The sequence below is a fragment of the Candoia aspera genome, chromosome 8 (genome assembly GCF_035149785.1).
Source record: "Candoia aspera isolate rCanAsp1 chromosome 8, rCanAsp1.hap2, whole genome shotgun sequence".
In the NCBI taxonomy this organism is placed as follows: domain Eukaryota; kingdom Metazoa; phylum Chordata; class Lepidosauria; order Squamata; family Boidae; genus Candoia; species Candoia aspera.
The window spans coordinates 43,921,161-43,944,883 of record NC_086160.1 but is presented as its reverse complement, the minus strand read 5'-3'; the positions used below and the strand labels follow the sequence as shown (position 1 = coordinate 43,944,883).

Sequence of the window (23,723 nt, the reverse complement as noted above, 5' to 3'; positions counted from 1 at the left end):
ACTTTATTGAAGGTAGATGTATTTTAGAGTTTGGATAAAAAATGTAGTTACCCAGTTTAAATTCCATGCAGCCTGAATCAATGTAGAAATGTAAAATATCTTCTCTGCCAAATTCTATGTGTACTACTATTATATTAGCTTCTCTCCACCTAGTTTGACAGATCCGTGGAATTTTCAGCAGTGCCTTCCTTATTTCTCTGGGAAATTCTGGGAATTGAAGACCACATCCTTGGATAATGCTTAGATTGGGAAGGCTGATTTAAACTTTAAGCAACAAATTTGCTGATGGATAGGCTGTGTTCTATGATAATTTACATGCTGTGTATATATCTCACAGATGCTGCTTAAGAAGAAAGGTAATGAGAGAATTATCTGGCTTCAGGGTCAATGGAACACATTGTAGAGGATTAAGATGGAAAAATACCTTCTGCCTTCCACCCTAATATTAAAAACTCAATTGAAATTTCCTTCTATCCTCACGTGAGTCGAGAACATTATCCCAATGCTACTTAAATGTTATTTCCCTACTGAATGCTATTTCCAGTTAATGTCATTTCTCATTGACTGTTACTTCCTCTATTATGTGCTTCATGAATAGTCACCATTTTAGAGGTCTGTATTTACTCTGGAAAGTGTACTCTGGAAAGTGTATTCTTTTGTTAAAAGATCTTGCTTGCTGCCTGGTCCCTGTGAGATGTTTCCTGTGTAACAGAGAGTTGAAAGCTTTCATAGTAAACACAGGATATGCAGCATTATACACAGACATGTTTTCCCTAATAGTCTGTACTCATCCTTGCTGATGCTTGAGGCAGCTGCCTCACTGCTTAATAGCTGGGTCATCCTTGAATGTTAGTTGATCCTAACTATGTTTACACGCAATGGCCATATGCAAAAATTCTACTAGCATCTGTTTTGTAGTTTTGTGAGGGCTTGAGGGTATGAAGAGCAGTGGGGAAAAATCTCCTTAAATTTCTGTGGGCTATAAAAAACAAACAAACAAACAAACAAACAAACAAAAACAAACCTTTTTTTAAACCTGTAAAAAAATGAAACAGAGTTGGGAATTAACTTCTAATACTGATTAAAGTGTCTCTCGTTTTTTAAAAACAATTTGATATTATGAAGTAACAACAACAGAATTTCTGGACCAGATGTTTTGGGTAAATGCCTTTTCCAATAAGCAATCATGTCTTGGAATGTCCTTCACAATGTAATATATTTGTTGTAATACTTAAGGCACTAGGCTAGGCTAGAAACAGGGAGACCATGAGTCCTAGTCCCACCTTAGGCACAGACACACACACACACACACACACACACAAACACACACAGAGAGGTATATAGGGATATAGGTGTATAAACAACTTCACTGCCCCTTATATGTTTCCCCAGAAATAAATGTGGAAACTGTCTGGCTAATTGCTCAATCTACCTCCTTTGTTTTTCCTGAAGGATTTAACCTTAATAGTGGATAATCCTGCAAATCTGTAAGAATATATAGTCACCTTCTAATCATTGGTTTTTTTCAGTTACTGGCCTATGTTCCAGTAGATATTCACATTCTGGAGAAGGGAATTACTTTTTTAAAAACCATTTTTAAAAAAATCAGGTGTTCTATGCGGATTCCAACACACAATTCATTTTTTTTTAAAATTTGTTTATATCCCAACTTTATTATTTTTTTAACTCAAGGCAGTGAACATACCTAATAGTCCTTCTTCCTCCTATTTTCCCCACAACAATAACCCTGTGAGGTGAGTTGGGCTGAGAAAGAATGACTGGCCCAAGGTCACCCAACTAGCTTTCATGCCTAAGGTGGGACTAGAACTTATGGTCCCCCAGTTTCTAGCTTGGTGCCTTAACCACTGGACCAAATTGGCTCTAGTAGTAGGGAAATACCTGAAAACTTTTCTTCAATATAATGTGAACAGACAAATTTCAACTTTTAAGGTTTATTTTTTCATACATTGGGATTAATTAATTGACATTTCCCTCAAACTCCTAACTTTAACTTTTTTTTCACCATTTCATTATTATTATTTGAAGTGACTGAAAACTCTATCATCGGTACTATGTCCTCTATACTGTATACATTAATATTGGTTATTTTTCTTTCTATTTATCACAATATATGTTTATCTTCAAAGGTTATATATGCCCCGAGTTGCTCTTTCAGTGAGATGGGTGGTGATGAAATTTGAAGCATAAATAAATACTGTAAATAAATAAACAAACAAATGCCATCATCCTCAAGATTGGTTCAATACTAATAGATTGCCTTACCTGATGTATAGTTTTTACTTTCTTTATTTTATCCTTCTTTATTTGTCTGAAGATATAAACTCTGGTCCACTTGAACCCTATCCATTTCCAGAAAGGCCATCACAACTGTTATTTCATTTAATTTGATAGTGAAGTTGAACAGGTAGTGGAGCCATCATAAAACACATATATGTGTGTTATACACAGGGAAGGGTGAAGAAGTATTCCAAATCTTAATAGCAGTGGTAATGAGATATGTCTGGAGAAAAAAAAAGGAAGGAAGGAAGGAAGGAAGGAAGGAAGGAAGGAAGGAAGGAAGGAAGGAAGGAAGGAAGGAAGGAAGGGAGGGAGGGAGGGAGGGAGGGAGGACGGACCTGAAAATTTAAAAGCCATTGCTAAAATCTCCTTTCTGGCCACATGCTCAAACTACTGATAGTGAACAATCATATTCAAGTGAACAATCATATACAGGAATAATGTATATGGTGTGTGTGTGTGTGTGTGTGTATGTATTTAATTATTTAATTATTTATCTCAATACATATTTAAGCCAGGATATGGTACTGAATTCTGTTGATTGCTTGATGAAATGATACATGCTGGAAAGAATCAGAAATGCAACTCCTTTCTTTTTTTTTTCCTCCTCAGTGGCTTTTAATAACATTGTTCTGGAGAGAGAATCTGAATTGGAGATGATTCATGTAACCCCTCCAGATTTGGAACTGGTTCTGCTTGACCATTTGCAGAAGACAATAAGAGGTTTATGGTGTCGCCACAGAGTATATACCACCTGTTCCTCAGGACTTATATTCCATACTTCTCAGCAACTACATGAAACTGCTGAGTAAATCAATCTAGAATCCAGTACCATCAATATGCTGGCCATTTGCAGGTATCATCAGATTCCAGGAGGCAGGAAGAATGCATTAGCACTGTTTTATCATATTTATGGACAGAGGAGAAAGAGATTGAAGTTTAATCCCATCAAAGCCACTACCAATTACTTTATGTGTTCAGGTGAATAGTGTTCAAATATTTGTGGGGGGGGGGTTGTGTTCCCTTTAAATCAAATTTATAGATTAAAAAATGTCATTGACACATCTGTATTATTTAGAAGGTCAAGTATCCTTTGTAGTATGGAACACCTTTTACCAGCTTAAACTTGTATACCATCTAAAATAATTATAATTAGAAAGAACTTTGCTTTCTTCATGTCACATAGTCTGGAAATCTCCAAATTAAATTACTGCAATATGTTTCATATAGAGTGGATTATCTGAAATATCTATTAGTATAAACTATGGCAGATTGTTACTTACTATAATTGGTAATTAATGAACATATTAAGGCTGTATCTTGCTGTCTCCAAATTTTATCCTGAGCCCACTTCAAATCTATTTAACCTATAAAACCCTTCATGGCTTAGGGCCATAAGATGCATTACAGCAATTTCTTCTATTACCTTCTTATTCAAGCCCTGAAATCTTTCTGAGACTCTGTTCAAAGTGCATCACATAGTAAAATACTATGGATTGCTAGCAGGATAATAATCCTTTTAATAGTACAATGTTTATTACCTTCCAGAAGGACATCACTAAGGGGCTAACCTGACTTCTAGAGGCAGACTATTCCAAAACATTGGCACCATAATTGAACAACAATTTTCTGACTTCAGTTCCACTCACCCCACAAAATTCTACAACTACAAACACAAATCACAAACTCTTAGAGAAAATTGACTCTAGTTGGAGTAGGTAGCTATCCAAAGAAGGCTTTATGAATGAAATCAGCACTGTGAATTGTTCCTGAAAGCCAATTGACAACCAATGCAATACTGAAAGTCAGGTATAATATTATAACATTATTTAGCATTCAGAAATTGAGATATTACTTAACTGTAATTTCTCAGTGGTATTTAAAGGGAGTTCCATGCAGAGGACCATGCTGAAGTCTAACCATATGATGATAAAGGTATGAATCACTATGACCAGGCCCTCCCAAAGCTACCACACCAGCAAAACCTGAGCAAATGCCCTGAAGGCCATAGCCTCTACCTGATCATCAAGCAGAAATTAGGAATTCAGAAATACCCCATGGTTTCCCTTGAGATACAATAATGGAACAGAAAGATATGATGAACAAACAGTAACACCACCTTGCTGATGTTCAATTTCAGCCTGTTCCATCCCATCCAGACTATAAACGTCTCCAGACAACAGGACAAGACTTATATGGCATTTTCCGTTGGGCCCAGAATAGTGTTATAAAGTTGGGTGTTGTCAGCATATTGATACTATCATGTCCTAAATCATTGGATGACCTATTCCAGTTGTATCATATAATTATTAAATAGCAAGGGGAAGAGGACTAATAGTAGCAGCCCCTCCGACAGAGTTGCCAGGACAAGAGATGAGCATTCTGGGAGTGGTGAGCTCAAGCTGAACATATTTATATGTTGGTTTATGGATTTCATTTTTGTTATTTTTTAAATTTTTAATTGGCTATGTTGCTGTTTTGGAATGGGTTGATGTATGTAATTTACAAGTTGGGTAGCTACAGTATATGCATTGTTTAAACAAATAAAAAATCAAACCAAGAATGGTCCCAACAAAATTCATCCACTGGCATGACCAATGTTTTGCAATTTCACTTCTAGGATGTAAAAATTGCTGAGACTAGACAATGCTATTTTACTGTGGTAATATTGTTATTCTGGGATGCCCTTCCATTGAACATCTGACATACCTCCTCCCTACTGGCCTGTTATGAAAACTGAATTATTCTGGATAACATTTTCTTGCTTTATTTATTTTGTTATTATTATTGTTGTTGCTATAATTTTCATTTCATTTATATTATTATTTTACATGGACATTTTAATTGTCTTTGTTGTATTCCTTAAACCACTGAGAGTTGGTCAGTTAAAATGGTGTATAAATCCAATGAACAAACAAATAAATGTTGTTTCAAAATATCCAGGCTTGAATCCTAACTGAAAAGTGTCTAGATAATCTGCTTCCTCTAGAGAGCTGTGCAATCAGAGTCCTATTCCTTACTCAACAACTTTCCTTAAAAGAGACTGGGCAAAAATAAATAAATAAATCAGATGCTGCTAGATCCAGAGAGGACCTCTTAATGACAAGGTCCATAGCCTCCTTCAGAGCACTGATAAGCTCCTGGATCAGGTTGCTACCCATCATCTATCGTCACATAAAATCCAGGAGAGGCAGAGATCAAGTCCTCAAGTGGCAGACAGGTCAGGAGAGAACCCTGTCCACTTTCTCAGGATCCACAGACAAAAAGTTTCCCAGGCAACTGAGCTAGGCATTGCTGCAGTCACCACACTGAATTGCCCAGTAGCAGAAGGCTTTGGCGAACCTGAGCAACTTTGTTGGCAAAAATGCAGGAGAGAGAAAGAGAGAGAGATTTTTTTTTCCATAGAAGGGCTCCTGCAAAGTATTTTGTTATCATTTGGGATTGGGAAAAGCTTTTTCTGTTTTTGCATGCCTTCTAGTCTTTTAAGGTTTTTTTTTTTTCCTCCTGTTATGCCTGATTTTAAATAGTTTCATATTTTAGATGTTTATTTTCATATCTGTTTTAGTTGCTACTTCTTTTAATTGATCTCTGTATCTGATTAACTGTTTCACGTTGCTGGTTTTATCTATATGGAACTGATTGTATTACATAATATAATACATAGCATTTCCTCTTTCTGTAGAAAATGGGTGTAAAAAAGTATACACTCTCTTGTATCAAGCTCAACTACTAGGGACAGCATAGCCATAGCCATATAGTTTATTTGATTGATCCATTTATTAGTTCCTTCAGTTGCTGAAACAACTCCAGGCATTGTACAAACTTCAAAGACCAGGTAAAATACCTTTCATATACCCAAAGATTAAAAATATATTATCCACATATATTAGAGAAGAGTAAAACAGTACGGAATAATACATATCACCCTCTCCGAGGGCTGATTGAAAAAGCCAGGCCTTTGGGGGCTATGGAGACTTCAGGAGGATGCTATTACATAGGGTAGGGATAGCCATAGAGAAGGCATGTATCTGAGGTCCTGCAATATAACCTTGCTTTAGGAACAAGACCTAGAACAGTCTGATCTTGCCATATCTTATCAGAGAGGCAGAAACAATGGGAAAAGAATGGTTCCCTAGTCATCCAGGCCCCATGCCATGCCTCTAGCCATGAAGAGTTTTATATAGTAGGTGGCAACAAGCACCTTCACTTGCACCCAGAAGCCATTTGGCAATCAATGCAGCTCACAAAGCACAGGAATCACATGAGCATAAAAAGATGTAAAACAGACATGAATCTAAATTCACCTTGTTATATAGGACAAAGGAAATGAATTAGGTTGTTGAGGCTATATTTTTGTAAGGCTATCCTGTTGGGAATTCCATTTTTTTCTTCCTTGCAGCAAATAATCTTGTCTTACAAAGTCAAGACAATACCATATCCACAATGAAAGGTGCCAGGTAACACCTGCTACAACTGCTGGATTGGTAGATCCTGATGACTCAGCAAATGACACACCTTATGCTGAATTAGTGTGGAACTTATGCCTGGCCTTGCATAGTTTCTTGGAAAAGAAAGGAAAAAAAAAAAAGGTCATTTATCTTTGTATAGAAGCAGATGCTACTTAACTCCCAGGGGACTTATAGTTCAGTTTTTGCTTAAGAGAGTCTCACTTACCTCTGATATTTAACTTTATAAAGCATTTTGATGTCCTTTAGGACAGAAGCTGCTATGGAGCAAAGGCTTTATTACAGATATATGTAACTGCTTTACAACACAAATATTTATTCAAACCAATTAATTGGCATTCTCCCATTCAGAAATTTCTGAGTTATAACAGCAGCAGAATTATGTCATAAATTGAAAATGATCAGGGAAAAGAACTTCGAAAGACAGTCTATATCCACCCATCCACCTAACTACCTATTTACAAGGTGAAGCAGAAGGCATATAGAAAAATAATGTTTCAGGCATTTAAACCTATGTCTTAGTGCCAGAAAATATAAATAAAACAGAAATTGAACTACATATATTTGAAATAATGCTAATATAAAAATTTCAGCTTATCTGATATAGCACATTTATTGGACTAATCAGAAAGCTACCTTCTTTTTTAATTTTCATTTAATTGTTACTCTTTTTTAAACATGTTATCCTTTGTATAATAAACCAGATTTTCTAGAACAAAGAAAATTGATTTTCCTTTGTCTTTTGCCTTTGAATGTCTCTGACACAAATAAATATATCACTGGATATAACACGTAAATGTAAGAGTAGATAAAAACCTATTTAAATTTTTTGCAAAAAACTGCTTGGGATTGAAATGGAAGGTACATGGCCACAAGACATTGAATATAAAATATATATTTTAGGGTATTATTAAAATAATAATAATAATAATAATAATAATAATAATAATAATAATAATAATTTTGTTTGTTTGTTTATTCCAGTTAGTCAGCACAAAGGTTCTATTTTACACTAAGTTAATAGAGCAGGAATACTTGCCACCATTGCAGAAAGAGAGAAGCAAAAATCAATCCTTACCAATAACTATTTGCTGGGTGACAATGAAAGCACGCTGCAGCTCAGTGACTGCTGTAACAGAATGCTGCTACAGATTGATAAATGTTCTTTACCCCCAGCATGGATGCAGGTTCTTAGTATAAGGAGAAATTACCAGCATTTCATTAATAGTATATTTATAGAGTATTACTAGAAGTGCCTCTTAATTTTACAGATGCATGAATGACTGCTGAGAAAAAGATCATACCTAGTTTATTGTATGTGGAGCCATCATGCAAAACTTACACAGAGCAAACTGCAGTAAAATCAAATTGGTCTTCATGAAGTTAATGCAAAATACTAATCACATTAAGACTAGATGTTACCTTGCCAGCAGGCTATGGGAAGGCTGAGAATTATGTCATCTATAGCTGCCCATTCAAAACTGTAGGTGGCCCATCCTTGTACTGGGGCAAGCAGGAAGTGCAGATCAGCTATTAGTCACATATTGGGAGATATCAGATATCATATGACTGAAGACCAGGTAGAGGCTACAGACAGGAGGGTCTCTGGAAAGATCTGTTTTGTGTGGTAGTTATACCCATACCTGGACTAAGAGGCTCTCCTCACTGTCACTCACCACCTTAGTCACTTCCCTGAGGCCTGAAAAATATTTCAAGGGTTCCTCCAGGGTCAAAATGTTGAGAAAGGTTGACTTAGAAGCTTCAACTGATCCAGAATGCTCCAATTTTTGCCTCTGCAATCCCCCCGCTGCATGAACTGCATTGGCTTCCAGTATGCTTCTGGCTACAATTCAGGGAACTGGCTATCACCTTTAAAGGTCTGCATGGCATGTGACTGGGTTGCCTGCAGGATCAGCTATCTCCAAGGGTTTCTGCGCATTCCACCAAATCCAGCAGAATAGAGATGTTCCAAGTCCCATCTGTTAAATAGTATCATCTGGAGGGACTGAGAAGATATGGCATCTTTGTCACAGCAGCTGCCCTATGCAACAGCCTCCGCCCTGAGATTTAGAGGGCTCCAACCCTCTTAGCTTTCTGGAAGGCTATTAAGACCAGAATGTTTCCTTAGTCATTGTGGCTGAGATATTAGGGGAACCCATATACCGTAGATTTTCAAAATATATAAGTAATGGAAAGGGGAGGCTCACTTTTTCTAAACCGAATCTAGATAATGTTGCTTGAGCATATTTGCCTGCACAAACAGCTAATTATAAGAGACAAAGAAGCAAGCAATGAGGCAGATCTGCAATCTGTGATTGGCAAATTGCCCTGAAGCAACAGTGATGTACCTCATTGGCCATTGCTGCATAGGTCTTCACTTTGCAATTACACTTCTATGTTTTTCAGGAATAAATTTATTATACACATCTACTGGTGCTGCTGAGGGTGAGTTAATAATAAAGTATGTGATTAATCCAGTGGTCAACTTTGGAAGTAATTTTATGATGTACTGTGTGAAGTCATCAAGATTTATTTCTCAGAGCATTTACCATGAATTATATTTATTCCCCTTCTTTTCAGTCTCGTGTCTCTTGTTTCTCTACTGAGAGACCAGACTTTTACGTGTACAAATCATTTATTACCCAAATATTTGCACTTTATCACAGCCAGGTGCATGGAAGTTGAGAAGCTAAATTATTATAGCCCAGAAATGAGGAAAGTAATAGAAAGGTCATGAAATGTGAAGATCCAAAATTATTTTGCCTCTAGGCAAGGAAGTCTTGCTCAGCTAAACCAGCTCACATAGCCATTGTCCTAATTCTGTAACTTTACAAAAGATTTTGTATAAGAGCTCCTGGCAAAGATAGCTATTTTTGCCACTGCTCTATTAATAATGCTTTGCTAGCAGCATGATACTCTAGGATGATTGGCAATCACTGTGCCCCATCAAAATTAGAAAAATTCATAAGAATAAAAGAGATGTTGCACAAAAGGAGGCCCAGTTCAGTGGAATAGTAGCTTGTTTGTATGGAGAAGATACTGTCTTAAATTTTTGACCTATCTAAGAAAGGGTAGGAAGGAAATCTATTTAAAACCTTGGGAGATATATAATAATGAGATCTGTTTTTTCAGCTGGAACCTATGCTTTACCAAGGTGGCACAATGGCATCACCAGATATGGAAGTGTGTGGGTGTCCATCACTAGATGGACAAGGCACAGGGGGCAAATGACTCACATCAGTGTGGTACAAACCACATAACTTACACACTTGTGTTTGACATCAAGAAACAAGGATGGAAGGGCAAAGTTTGTGTTATGAAATTGCAATCCACCTTTTGTAAATTTTTCATCAACACATTTTGTGCCAGATACCATTGAGGTAGTGATTTGAGTGTTTTCAGATTTTTTATTCAATTTAGTTGGGAAAATATGTCAAGACTATCTGTCTATCTGTTTATCCATACACATATGTAAGTTGATTTTCATGAGCTTTGAATTCCACATCTAGAGTTTGCTTGTTCAAAGAAGCAGAACTTTTTTATTTACAGAGAAGCAGGAAATATTTTTTAAACCTCTTTGTGAGGTTATTCCATGAACTAAAATAGTATCCTCATTTTTCTTGAAAAAGATGATTTATTTATTTTATCAATACAGAGTTTGTTTCTAGAGAAATTTGGATTAGGGTTCACAATCATTTTTTTTCCTCTTAGTAAAATTGACTTAGCAGCATCTGCCAAAATAGTAACATGCTCACAGTTACATCATCACACAAATGCTACCATTAGGTACATGCATTCCAACATCTAACATCAATGCATAATTTGTAGCATTTTTGTGATGATGTCATCAAGGACTTATTGTCATTTTTCCCTCTTGCTCCCCTGCCTCCAAGACCATCTTCAGCAGTGGAAAATGGTGGAGTGACTTTGGTAGCCATTCTTTTCTGGCCAACTTATCTCATTGGGTTGTTCTCAGGGAGATAAAATGAATGGAATGTAAGCACCACTAAGCTTCTGGAAAAAGGACAAGATACAAATCTAATAAATTAATGCACAGAATGACAATGAATGAGAAATTACTGCATAACTACCTATCCTCCTATAAGATGCATTCAGGTATGCAACATCATAAATATATGTGAACTTCTTGAATTGCATGCCTATACATATACTGTATATGATAATTATTTTTGGCAGATAACATTGTATCTCTTGAAAATACATTTGTGATAGAGTCTTCCTTACATCCATATACATACACACTCACATCAGCTTTCATACAGCTTGAATAAGTAATCATCAATCATGAATAAATAATGATCAAAAGCAATCATTTTATTGTTTTAATTTTATCACTATAATAAATTACTAGAAAACATACAGAATATGAAACAATATACAGTACATACATACGTGTGTGTGTATGTGTATACATACGTACATACATACATGGATACAAAAAGAAAGATATATAGAATGTAAAAAAAAAATTAAAAGGACAACAAACTACATTTATTACATAAAAATTATATTTTCAACAGAGTTTTAAGTAAATTAACATTTGTTATTGAATCATTATTTCCAATTTGTTAATAAAAAGCTAGTTCAAAGGTTCAAAGTGAGTATATATCTTCAGGACTTAAGTTCATACTAACATTCCCCCCCCCCCAAAAAAAATAAAGCCATTATTTTTGACAACACTCTAAGTTGCCTAAGTAGAAACCTTTGTTTGCTAGAACTAGAGGACTTCAGCTTCCAGGCCCAGGTCAGAGGACCTTGTTCCAGTAGAGTGCAGGACATGGGCTCATGACAACCATGGACTTGTCCCAAGTCATATCAGCTCCATCTCATGTGGAAAGTCACATAGTAGACCTGATGTTTACCTCCAAGCAGTTGTCTGATCTGGACATGAAGGGCATTACAGTCTGCATCTTGTCATAATCAGATCACTTTCTGGTCCTGTTGCAATTGACCTCAGCTCCTTCGCAAAGCCAGACCCATCCAGATGGTTCTGTCATGTACCTTATTGATCCTGTCAGTTTCTGGCAGGTGCTTAGGGATGCTCTGGAAGATCTGGTGGATAAATTGGCTAAAGGCCAGGTTCGCCACTGGCAAGAAGCTGTATCTTGGACTCTTGACTTGATTTTGACATTCATTCTTCCCCATAACTCAACCACCTAGAATTTGTGGGAATTGTTGTGTATAATTAATACTGTATATATGTGTATATATACATGTGCACACACAAACACACACCCCTACACATGTTAAGAAAAGTTGAGATTAGTTTAGGAAAAATTATTCCAAGATGTTTAAGAGCATTCATACAATTAACATAACCCTTTTTCTTATAATTTTGTCTAGATATTCTAGATACAATTGGAAGTATATATAGCATTTCAACTGCCTGATAATTTACTAAATAGCTGAATAATATCCACAAATTCAGGTAAAGAGCTCTGATAAATGTCAGTAAAACCTAAAATATCAACCTAAATTTTATAATAATTTATGTTCCACTCTAGCCACATTTATACCTCAAATCTCCTTTGATTGTCTAATAAAACAGCGGTTCCAACCCCTCACATAATATTAGAGTAAATAAAAGACATCCTTGTTGTCTTTTATTCCTTGCTGAATCTCACAATGCATCTTAATAGCAGAAATAATTCTTCTGAGCCGAGCTAATAGTTTCAAATGCCACATTTAAATCCAACTGATAAAAGCAGGAGCAAATCCAAATACCACCAAAAATTGTTCCAAAAATTTAATCTTCAACATATTAAAAGCTTTTTGTGTCTCCAGCAAAGCCACAACTGCACAATCCAGTTACTCTGACTGCACTTCTAGCATACTATTTGTTGGCAGTTTGATATTATCTGAAGCTTGTTGGCTTTTTTTGAAGCCAGACTGAGCATGATGAATTCTTGATGGTAATATATTTTGCAATTTCTGTGCCAAGGTTGACATCAAAATTTTAGTAACCCATATTTAATTTTAAAAAAATTGGGCAATAGGTTCAAGATTTTTTTTTTAAAACCAGGCTTCAATATTATTATTATAGAGGCTTCATAACATGAGAGGGAAGAAAAATAATCTACTAAAAATGCTTCATTGATATACTATACTAGAAGAGTGAAAAACTCTACCTATGTCTTATACCATTTTATGGAAAAGAAAGAGGAAAAAAAAAACAACTATGTGGACCAGGGCCTTTTTCTGTTTTCATAAACTTAATAGTATCAACAATTTCTTGTAATTATAACAGTGCAACTAAATCAAACTTTGCTCTTGTAAAATCCTTAACAATTCTATTTTATTTAAAAAAAATCCTTTTTCATGTCAGGAGCTCTCAAAATATCATTACAAACTCAGTATGTGTTGATATATGAAATCAATATATACACTATCCTGAATGTCTTTAAGTGCAAAAATAGTATTATTACTTGTTGTTCAATTACTAGTTTAATTCTACAAACCACTTTTTTTCCTCCTCATTCCCAATAATTTTGCTTTATACAATAATCATAATCAAGCACAAAGAAATGCCTGCATGTATAGCTGCAAAGAGATCACACATAGGCATTCAAAAGTTCCTTAACTTTCTTTTCTAGAGTGTTATGTTGAAATTGTTTAATCTTTCTTCTTATTTCATATGGCATTTGCAATAAATATATGTCTTAAAATATCCCAAACATTAAATTTCCTAATTGTGTTTTTATGCAAAAAATGAACTAATATTTTGATTATCTTATTAACAAAATGTAAGTCTTGATGTGTTTCAGTACAATTTTAAGGCAGGAAGGCAGGAAGGCAGGAAGGCAGGAAGGAAGGAAGGAAGGGGGGAAGGAAGGGGGGAAGGAAGGAAGGAAGGAAGGAAGGAAGGAAGGAAGGAAGGAAGGAAGGAAGGAAAAGATAATGCTACTGGGGTGTGGTTGTATATAAGAATACAACTTATTTTGCAAGTGTCTTCTTGATCAACCAAATGTTGAAATAGTAAATAATAATAAAGTTGAGAATAGGCATGACAGCGAGTTGAAAATTCAAATGCTGCCATATATAACCAGGAAGTTTCATAAATTAGTCTGTTCTGAAATGATGGTTGCAGTGGTCTCAGTAGATCAGGGATAATTTTTTTCTCCTGAACATGTGGATATATGCAGGACATCAATAAAAGGGTTGCTTAATTGCAGTGCTCATGTGGTCAGTGTTTTAATTAGCTTGAATGGGTCTAAGATACAACAATGTATTTTTAATACATATTCTGTTAATATGAAGTTATATATGTACTCTATAGGGATAAAAAAAATAGTAAAGCAGTTACATACCTTCTATACCAACTACCTCAAAGCTATTGGAAAAGACCAGGTCATACCCTCCTATATAAGACCATCAGGAATCTTTGGCAATCTGTCATTGATTTTGCAAACATTTTATTGTTCATGAAATAAAACTATATATTTTAACTTTATGAAATACTATACACATAAATTGAAGACATATTCAGGAGCATGTGAAATTTGATGTATATTTATTTAGATCTTGGCAAGTTATGACACTTTGAAAACTGATATCTATGTTCTATGCTGGTGACAATATTTTCTGAGAATTAGTTTTAATTTTGATAATTTATAATACTTTAAAAATATATTTGCCTCTTAACAGTGGATGATTATTTTAATTGCATGAAACATGGGCAAAATAACATCACTATGTCTAGAACTATATCCCACTCATTAATGTAACTGAAACTTTGGGGTATACAGCTTCACAGTGAGGTGAATATAAAAAAAAAAAAATCCACCAAAGGGTAGAAAAATGGAGACATTGTGTGTGTGTGTGGGGGAGAAATAAGGATCTGGGGCTATTCTGGCTTTTTTGTTATTTGTTTGTCTAACAGGAAATAGTTTTGGATGAATATGTTATAATCTGTAACGGGTAGAATTTGGGCGAATGATTATGCCTTGCTAGATAGGACTTTGATGAAATGATCTAGCATTTATTACCTAGCAAATAATTGGGAAATGTGGATACTGGAATGTCAACCTAGATAAATTACTCCCAAATGATAATCTGCTCTGAAAGACGAATGCAAACTGTATATTGCAAACTCCGACTTGTCTATCTTGTAACTTAAACAAAAAATCTGTTCAATCCTGTCTGATGCTCAGAGACTACCTGGATAAGTTCCTGAAGTTTTCTTGACAGGTTTTTCAGAAGTGGTTTGCCATTGCCTGCTTCCTAGGGCTGAGAGAAAGTGACTGGCCCAAGGTCATCCAGCTGGCTTTGTGCCTAAGGTGGACTAAAACTCATGGTCTCCCAGTTTCTAGCCTGATGCCTTAACCACCACACCAAACTGGCTAAGTGTGACATATTAGACTGCTTATATGATATAAAATTTAAGTTAGCACTTTGTTTTTTTTCTTTCTAATAAGCCAGATTGGTAATACAAACCAACCAACCAAAACTCTAGATGATAGGAAATATTATAATAATGTCACAACATACCTTTCCACCTCAGGGATTGTAGCACAGATTGGTTAGAATCCTAACAAATGCCACTTGCAGCATGAGAATTGCATGTTGTTACTATGCATGCAAAGTAGTGATTTGAGCTAAGTTAAGGTGCTGGGCTAGAAACCAGGAAACTATGAGTTCTAGTCCCACCTTAGGCATGAAAGCTGGCTGGGTGACCTTGGGCCAGTCATTCTCTCTCAGCCCAACTCACCTCACAGGATTGTTGTTGTGGGGAAAATAGGAGGAGGAAGGAGTAATAGGGTTTTTTGCTGCCTTGAGTTATTTATAAAAAAATAATTACGGCAGGATAAAAATAAAATAAAATAAAATTTTTATACATCTCAATTCTGGGAGGCAAGGTTTTTTGGTTTGGTTTGATTTGTGTTGGTTTTCACACTTTACCAAACCTTGAAGAAAATGAGCCAGCAGTGAGATAAGTGTGGCAAATTAATATTAACCCAAGTAAACAATCTGCCAGCATAGCTTCACAAGAAATTTAAAGTTCCTCAAACTTGATATTTAAACACACATACACAGACACACACAGACACACAGACACACACACAGACACACACACACACACACACACCCTTAATTGCACAGGTTGTATTCATGACGATTAGATTTAATATCACAATTTGATCCCTAAGCTCCACAGTAATACAGGAAAGTTCTACAGTACTCTATGAAAATAATATTGTTTACTACTTTGAGTAGTAAACTTTATTATGATTATAAATGATAGGCATTAGTGGATCATTAATCTATATAATAATCTTGCATTTTCACAAAGGCAATTTAAAATTCTCCTTATGAACCTCACTGACACCTTCTACCAGAAAATTGTTTGCTTTTGTTTATCCTTAATCTTAGCACAGTTGCATGCTTCCACTAATTAGCAGTTCAATTTCTCAACTCGATTGTTCAGATCATAGTTTTTATGTGTTTAAATAGATTGGCCTGTCAATTTTAAAGCAAAGGTGCTCTCTATATTTTAATAGCTAAACTAGGTAACCAAGTGAAAATATATTTAAGTGACCTAGTACGTTATGGGGAAAAAATAATTTCTTACCAAGCCTTGATAAATATTCACAGTTTAGAATTATTATAATCCATGAAATTAATGTTTGAAATTATTATTAAGAAATGCCACTATGAAAGATTAGTTCATGCAGGACAAATTCGAATTATGCTATTTTCAGGAAAGAAATTGTGTGTGTCAGTGTACGCAGGCAGAAAAAGGAGGCTAAGACCAGCCAACCAACAGAACCAACCAACCAAGTGATTAATTTGCTATCTTCTTGCTACCTATCAACCCTCAATAATAATAAAATAACAATTCAATATATATATTTTTTCAGAACAAGCTGAACCTCTTTAGTAACATAAAGGAACAAACTAATTTTATCATACATATTTATAATAGGTATAAAAAGGCATAAGGCTTATGGTAAGCAAACAAACAGAAGGACTCTGATAGCACCTTTTCCAACTTACCAATTTTATTAAAAAGTGCTTACGGAGTCCTTTAAAAAAAAAAAATAGATTAACCCATCTCTCCTCTTACAATGCCTTCAGGAAGAATCCCTAAAATTAATCCCCCCCCCCCTAAAAGTAATGTTACTGTGTTTTTAATTTCATCAGTGGTATTCTTGCATATAAACTGTTTTGTAGAATTTATGTCCTGAAAGTTAGAGTATAAATAATTGCACAAATGTTAAATACATAAATAGTAATAATTTCAACTTTGCCCAAGATGGTAAGAGTCAGAAAAATCTAGAGAGCCAACAATTTTCTACTGATGCCAATCAATCTGATGGGACAGGACAAAAAAGATACGACATTTCTACCATAAATCCTTTCCCAGAAGCATCCTAATTCATAAGATACTATTTAGAATAATTATTTAATAAAATCATCTCTTTACTCCATATTCCTGGAAAATGAAGAAAGAAGAAGCTTTGTGTAGTCTATTAGGTTTGGTCTAGACAGGATAACTGAAGGTCATTTTATTCCAAGGTCATTCCAAGGTATTCACAAGACAGGAACAAGGGGGGCAAAATGTGTGTTATGACCTTGTATAGAAGTACAAAAGGAGAGAGCTTGCATTGTGATATCACAACACACATTTCATTCTTTTGATTTCAATATGTTAAGGCGATGCCTCTGGGCATAGATCTGTGTTACATTATTGATCATTTTTAATCTGGCTTAATTTTTTACATATCATATTTTTATAGACATTTATATTTGATAGAATATTAGTCATGATAATGCAAATTAATAAGATTGTTTTTAAATTTGATTAATGGGCTCATTTATATTGTGACCTAAACATTTTAACATTTAATTGGAACTTGTAAATTCAAAATTCAAAATATTTTAAATCAGATGGCTCATATTTTAAGGCTAAGGCTAATGTCTATATCTTTATAGAATTGTATCTTGTACTGGTCAGTGATGGTAATAAAATTGAACCCAACTGAATCTGGCTGTATTATTCTAGTTCAACTTTTATAAAAAGAATAATGTGTATGTAGCCTTCTGCACTTCAGCAAAGGATCGTTACCTTGTCGTGGTGCTGGGGTTGAGCACCTCAATGATGCCATGAGCTAAACCGTGAAGGGCCACCCAAGACGGGAAGGTCATGACAGAGAGGTCAGACTAAATGCAATGCCTGGGGAAGGTAATGGCAACCCACCCCAGTATTATTGCCATGAAAACTAAATGGATCAGTACAACCAGAGATATGTTGGTATACCATCAGAAGATGAGACCCCCAGGTTGGAAGATGGTCAAAAGGCTACTGGGGAGGAACAGAGGATGAGTTAAACTAGCCCCAGACATGATGACGCAGCTAGCTCAAAGCCGAAAGGATGGCTAACGGCCGACGGTGCTGGTGGTGAACGGCAAATCCAATGTTCTAAGGATCAACACACCATTGGAACCTGGAATGTAAGATCTATGAGCCAGGGCAAATTGGATGTGGTTATTGGTGAGATGTCAAGATTAAAGATAGACATTTTGGCCGTCAGTGAACTGAAATGGACTGGAATGGGCCACTTCACATCAAATGACCACCAGATCTACTACTGTGGACAAGAGGACCACAGAAGAAATAGAGTAGCCTTCATAATTAATAGTAAAGTGGCGAAAGTAGTGCTTGGATACAACCCAAAAAATGACAGAATGATCTCAATTCAGATTCAGGGCAAGCCATCTAACATCACAGTGATCCAAATATACGCCCCAACCACAAATGCTGAAGAAGCTGAAGTGGAGCAGTTCTATGAGGATCTGCAGCACCTATTGGACGACACGCCTAAAAGAGATGTTATTTTCATCACAGGAGACTGGAATGCTAAGGTGGGCAGTCAAATGACACCTGGAATTACAGGTAAGTATGGCCTGGGAGAAAAAAACGAAGCAGGACATAGGCTGATAGAATTTTGCCAAGACAATTCCCTCTGCATAACAAACACTCTCTTCCAACAACCTAAGAGATGGCTTTATACATGGACTTCACCAGATGGACAACACCGAAATCAGATTGACTACATCCTTTGCAGCCAAAGGTGGCGGACATCTATACAGTTGGTAAAAACAAGACCTGGAGCTGAATGTAGTTCAGATCACAAACTTCTTCTTGCACAATTTAGGATCAGACTAAATAGATTAGGGAAGACCCACAGATCAGCTAGATATGAGCTCACTCATATTCCTAAGGAATATGCAGTGGAGGTGAAGAATAGATTTAAGGGACTGGAATTAGTAGATAGGGTCCTGGAAGAACTCTGGACAGAAGTTCGCAGCATTGTTCAGGAGGCGGCAACCAAATACATCCCAAAGAAAGAGAAAACCAAGAAGGAAAAATGGCTGTCTGCTGAGTCACTAGGAGTAGCCCAAGAAAGAAGGAAAGCAAAAGGCAACAGTGATAAGGGGAGATATGCCCAATTAAATGCAAAATTCCAGAGGTTAGCCAGAAGAGATAAGGAATTATTTTTAAACAAGCAATGTGCGGAAGTGGAAGAAGACAATAGAATAGGAAGGAGAAGAGACCTCTTCCAGAAAATTAGAAACATCGGAGGTAAATTCCAGGCAAAAATGGGTATGATCAAGAAAGATTGCAAGGACCAGAAGAAGAAGAGATCAAGAAAAGGTGGCAAGAATATACAGAAGACCTGTATAAGAAGGATAACAATATCGGGGATAGCTTTGACGGTGTGTTCAGTGAGCTAGAGCCAGACATCCTGAAGAGTGAGGTTGAATGGGCCTTAAGAAGCATTGCTAATAACAAGGCAGCAGGAGACGACGACATCCCAGCTGAACTGTTCAAAATCTTGCAAGATGATGCTGTCAAGGTAATGCATGCTATATGCCAGCAAATTTGGAAAACACAAGAATGGCCATCAGATTGGAAAAAATCAACTTATATCCACATACCAAAAAAGGGGAACACTAAAGAATGTTCAAACTATCGAACAGTGGCACTCATTTCACATGCCAGTAAGGTAATGCTCAAGATCCTGCAAGGTAGACTTCAGCAATTCATGGAGCGAGAATTGCCAGATGTACAAGCTGGGTTTAGAAAAGGCAGAGGAACTCGGGACGAAATTGCCAATATCCTCTGGATAATGGAAAAAGCCAGGGAGTTTCAGAAAAAAAATCTATTTCTGTTTTATTGGCTATTCTAAAGCCTTTGACTGTGTGGACCATAACAAATTGTGGCAAGTTCTTAGTGGTATGGGGATACCAAGTCAACTTGTATGCCTCCTGAAGAATCTGTATAACGACCAAGTAGCAACAGTAAGAACAGACCACCGAACAATGGACTGGTTTAAGATTGGGATTGGAGTTTGGCAGGGCTGTATACTTTCACCCTACCTATTCAACTTGTATGCAGAACACATCATGCAATATTCTGGGCTTGAGGAATCCAAGGCTGGAGTTAAAATCTCTGGAAGAAACATTAACAATCTCAGATATGCAGATGATACCACTTTGATGGCTGAAAGTGAAGAGGAACTGAGGAGCCTTATGATCAAGGTGAAAGAAGAAAGTGCAAAAGCTGGCTTGCAGCTAAACCTCAAAAAAACCAAGATTATGGCAACCAGCTTGATTGATAACTGGCAAATAGAGGGAGAAAATGTAGAAGCAGTGAAAGACTTTGTATTTCTAGGTGCGAAGATTACTGCAGATGCTGACTGCAGTCAGGAAATCAGAAGACACTTAATCCTTGGGAGAAGAGCAATGACAAATCTCGATAAAATAGTTAAGAGCAGAGACATCACACTGACAACAAAGGTCCACATAGTTAAAGCAATGGTATTCCCAGTAGTAACATATGGCTGCGAGAGCTGGACCATAAGGAAGGCTGAGAGAAGGAAGATCAATGCTTTTGAACTGTGGTGTTGGAGGAAAATTCTGAGAGTGCCTTGGACTGCAAGAAGATCAAACCAGTCCATCCTCCAGGAAATAAAGCCGACTGCTCACTTGAGGGAATAATATTAAAGGCCAAACTTCAATACTTTGGCCACATAATGAGAAGACAGGACACCCTGGAGAAGATGCTGATGCTAGGGAGAGTGGAGGGCAAAATGAAGAGGGGCTGACCAAGGGCAAGGTGGATAGATGATATTCTAGAGGTGACGGACTCGTCCCTGGGGGAGCCGGGGGTGTTGACGACCAACAGGAGGCTCTGGCATGGGCTGGTCCATGAAGTCACGGAGAGTCGTTAGTGACTAAACAAATAAACAACAACAACAATGATGGAATGAGGTTGTTCCTTTATCTTACTGAAGAGGCTATGCCTATTCTAAACATTTTTTCTTGAATTGCTATTTATTATTACTGAGAATTGAGAGATAGCAAGAAGACAGCAAATTAATCACTCAGGATATTTATTTAGGAAGATTACATGGCCGCCCATCTTAAACATATAACTAAAATGTAAAGGTTTCCCTTGACATTAAGTCCAGTCGTGTCCGACTCTAGGGGGTGGTGCTCATTTCCGTTTCAAAGCCAAGAGCCGGCGTTTGTCCGTAGACACTTCCATGGTCATGTGGCCGGCATGACTACATGGAACGCTGTTACCTGCCCGCTGAAGCGGTACCTATTAATCTACTCACATTTGCATGTTTTTGAACTGCTAGGTTTGGCAGGAGCAGGGACTAGCAACAGGAGCTCACCCCGTCACGCGGATTCGAACCACCGACTTTCCGACCTTCCGATCGGCAAGTTCAGCAGCTCAGCGGTTTAACCCGCAGCACCACCATGTCCCTTAAACATATAACTAAAGGTAGCTAAATATAGCTATAAATATAATGGCTGCCTAATAACTATTTTTATTTTGCAACCACTTTCAATCTATGACACATTAAATATGTGTCATTATAGCACCAAGCAAGTGTTTTGAAAATCACAGCAGCCAATATTCATTATATATTTTTGTCCATTTCTTTGTCAGTCACAAAATATAGACAAGGACCTACATTATAATTGAAACTAATGTTAATTCCTAAGCAATGTTATATTCGTACTGGTCATTGGGTTTAATATCCGTACCTTGTGTATACACAATTAATTATCTTTAACATACAATCATACAAAAATATGCAAACTTCCCAGTTATTCATACTACTTTTTATGCTGTTCTCAGCCATGCAGGCATAAACTGCTAGGTTTCATTTCTGTTCCTTTTCTCATATAGATTGTGTTACTTTCTTGCATACTGTCATTGTTGCCACTGGTTTTATTTTGGCTAGAATAGGACTGATCAATTTCTGCCACTTTCCAAAGTACTACATATGTGTGTATGTATGCATGTGTGCCCATGTGTGATGTGGTGTATGTATACTTTGCATGTACGAAACAACTCATCATTTTGTTACAGAAAAGGGCAAAAATAAAAGGAAGGTGCAGAATCCCATGAACCAAGAATCTGATTACAACACAGTTTTTATGGAAAGAAAATATAGAAAATCAGTGATTTGTCATAATGTACTTATTTCTTCCGTTAAGGATCTATAGATACACAAAATATTTCTTAAATGCCAAACTTTGCTAGCTTGCTGAGTTACAAGATGTCTGCAATTTATCATATATTTTAGATCACCCTTGTGGCTGGGCTGTCACTATGGCAACTCAGCTGGTTCATGCAGAAACACCTGGTCATATCAGTAATTCTGTGTTGCACACTTTTTAAAATAAATAATCTATGCGAAAGTGCATGTTGCTGTCATGTTAATTTGTGGTTTGCTAGTTCTAAGCAAATTTATGATAATATTTATGAAGTGTATATAGATTATCTTTATTTTAACTCACTATCCTAACACCGGTAATAAACAAATGCAAAAAGCTTCAACAATCAGACTTTCATGAAGTATGAATGATACTTTATTTTATTTCTTTTATGCATGTATTCAATACATGATGATAGATAGACAGACAGACAGACAGATGGATACATGATAGATATTCTCTTTGTTTTTCTCAAAGTTTTATTATTCATAAAATACTGTAAATAATGTACATCACAGGGTGAGTTCAGAAGTAAATCAAATTTAATTAATATTGACTCATTCTTAGCCAAAATATGGCATTTTGAAAACCTTCTTTTCCCCCCTTTGGAAAGCTTTGCTTGTTTGTTTGTTTGTTTTTAAAATGATAAATCATGCTTCCTGTTTTACCCATCTAGATTTCTTGAAGACAGGGCAGAGTAATCCCACTTATGTCTTTAAAAATGTATATAAGCAAGGTCACAAACAGTGAAATGTCACAAATATACCATTTTATTTAATATAAGTTTGCAAGCATTCAGATTTCCTGCACATAACTTCCATGCTAGAGGAAAAAGAAAGAACTACTGTAAATCTATCTGAGTTATAACTCTAAGAGATCTACATTCTCTCAGATTAGCTTTCTGTAGGATTTTGAGAATATCTACCCAAACCAGGAAGAAGCATGTTGGGAGCTGCTTGCTCCCCCAGACATAAAAGAGGCACATCAAGGACAGGAGGGATAGTACACACTCAAGGGACATATAGAGGTTATGGCTTCAAAGTACATGCTTACTACTTTATTGTCTTCTGTGACTCAATGTCTTCCTTCTGTTTGCCTTCCAAATTCAGCTTGATCCTCTCTTCCTTCTTTTCTATTCTTTTTCATCTTTATTTTCCTCCACCTTTTCTCCCTCCTATCACTGCTGGACTATACTGGACTTCGGCAGGAGAAAAACAGGGACTTTTGTGGCCCTTGCCCCATTGCATTAAGTGCAGCACAATCATGACCATAAGGTTCTCCCTTCTGGTCCTTAGCCAATCTCCACCATAGCCATATCTCTCCATCATTCACCATTTTCCTTTTATTTCTCATTTCCTTCAGACCTGTCACCTCCCCTCTCTACTTTTGATCCCAATTTTTTTCCAGGCTCCTAACAAAATA

At 36.4% G+C, this 23,723-nt stretch overlaps 1 protein-coding gene across 1 annotated transcript; it reads left to right on the top strand.

Annotated features, from left to right (window-relative positions):
• Positions 1–18,182: 18,182 nt before the first annotated feature.
• LOC134502326 (craniofacial development protein 2-like) lies at positions 18,183–18,944 on the top strand (the record flags this gene model as incomplete). The annotated part of the gene is made up of 1 exon (XM_063310634.1): positions 18,183–18,944. A coding segment is annotated over one exon (762 nt), but the record flags the coding sequence as incomplete, so codon positions are not given.
• Between the last annotated feature and the right edge of the window lie 4,779 nt (positions 18,945–23,723).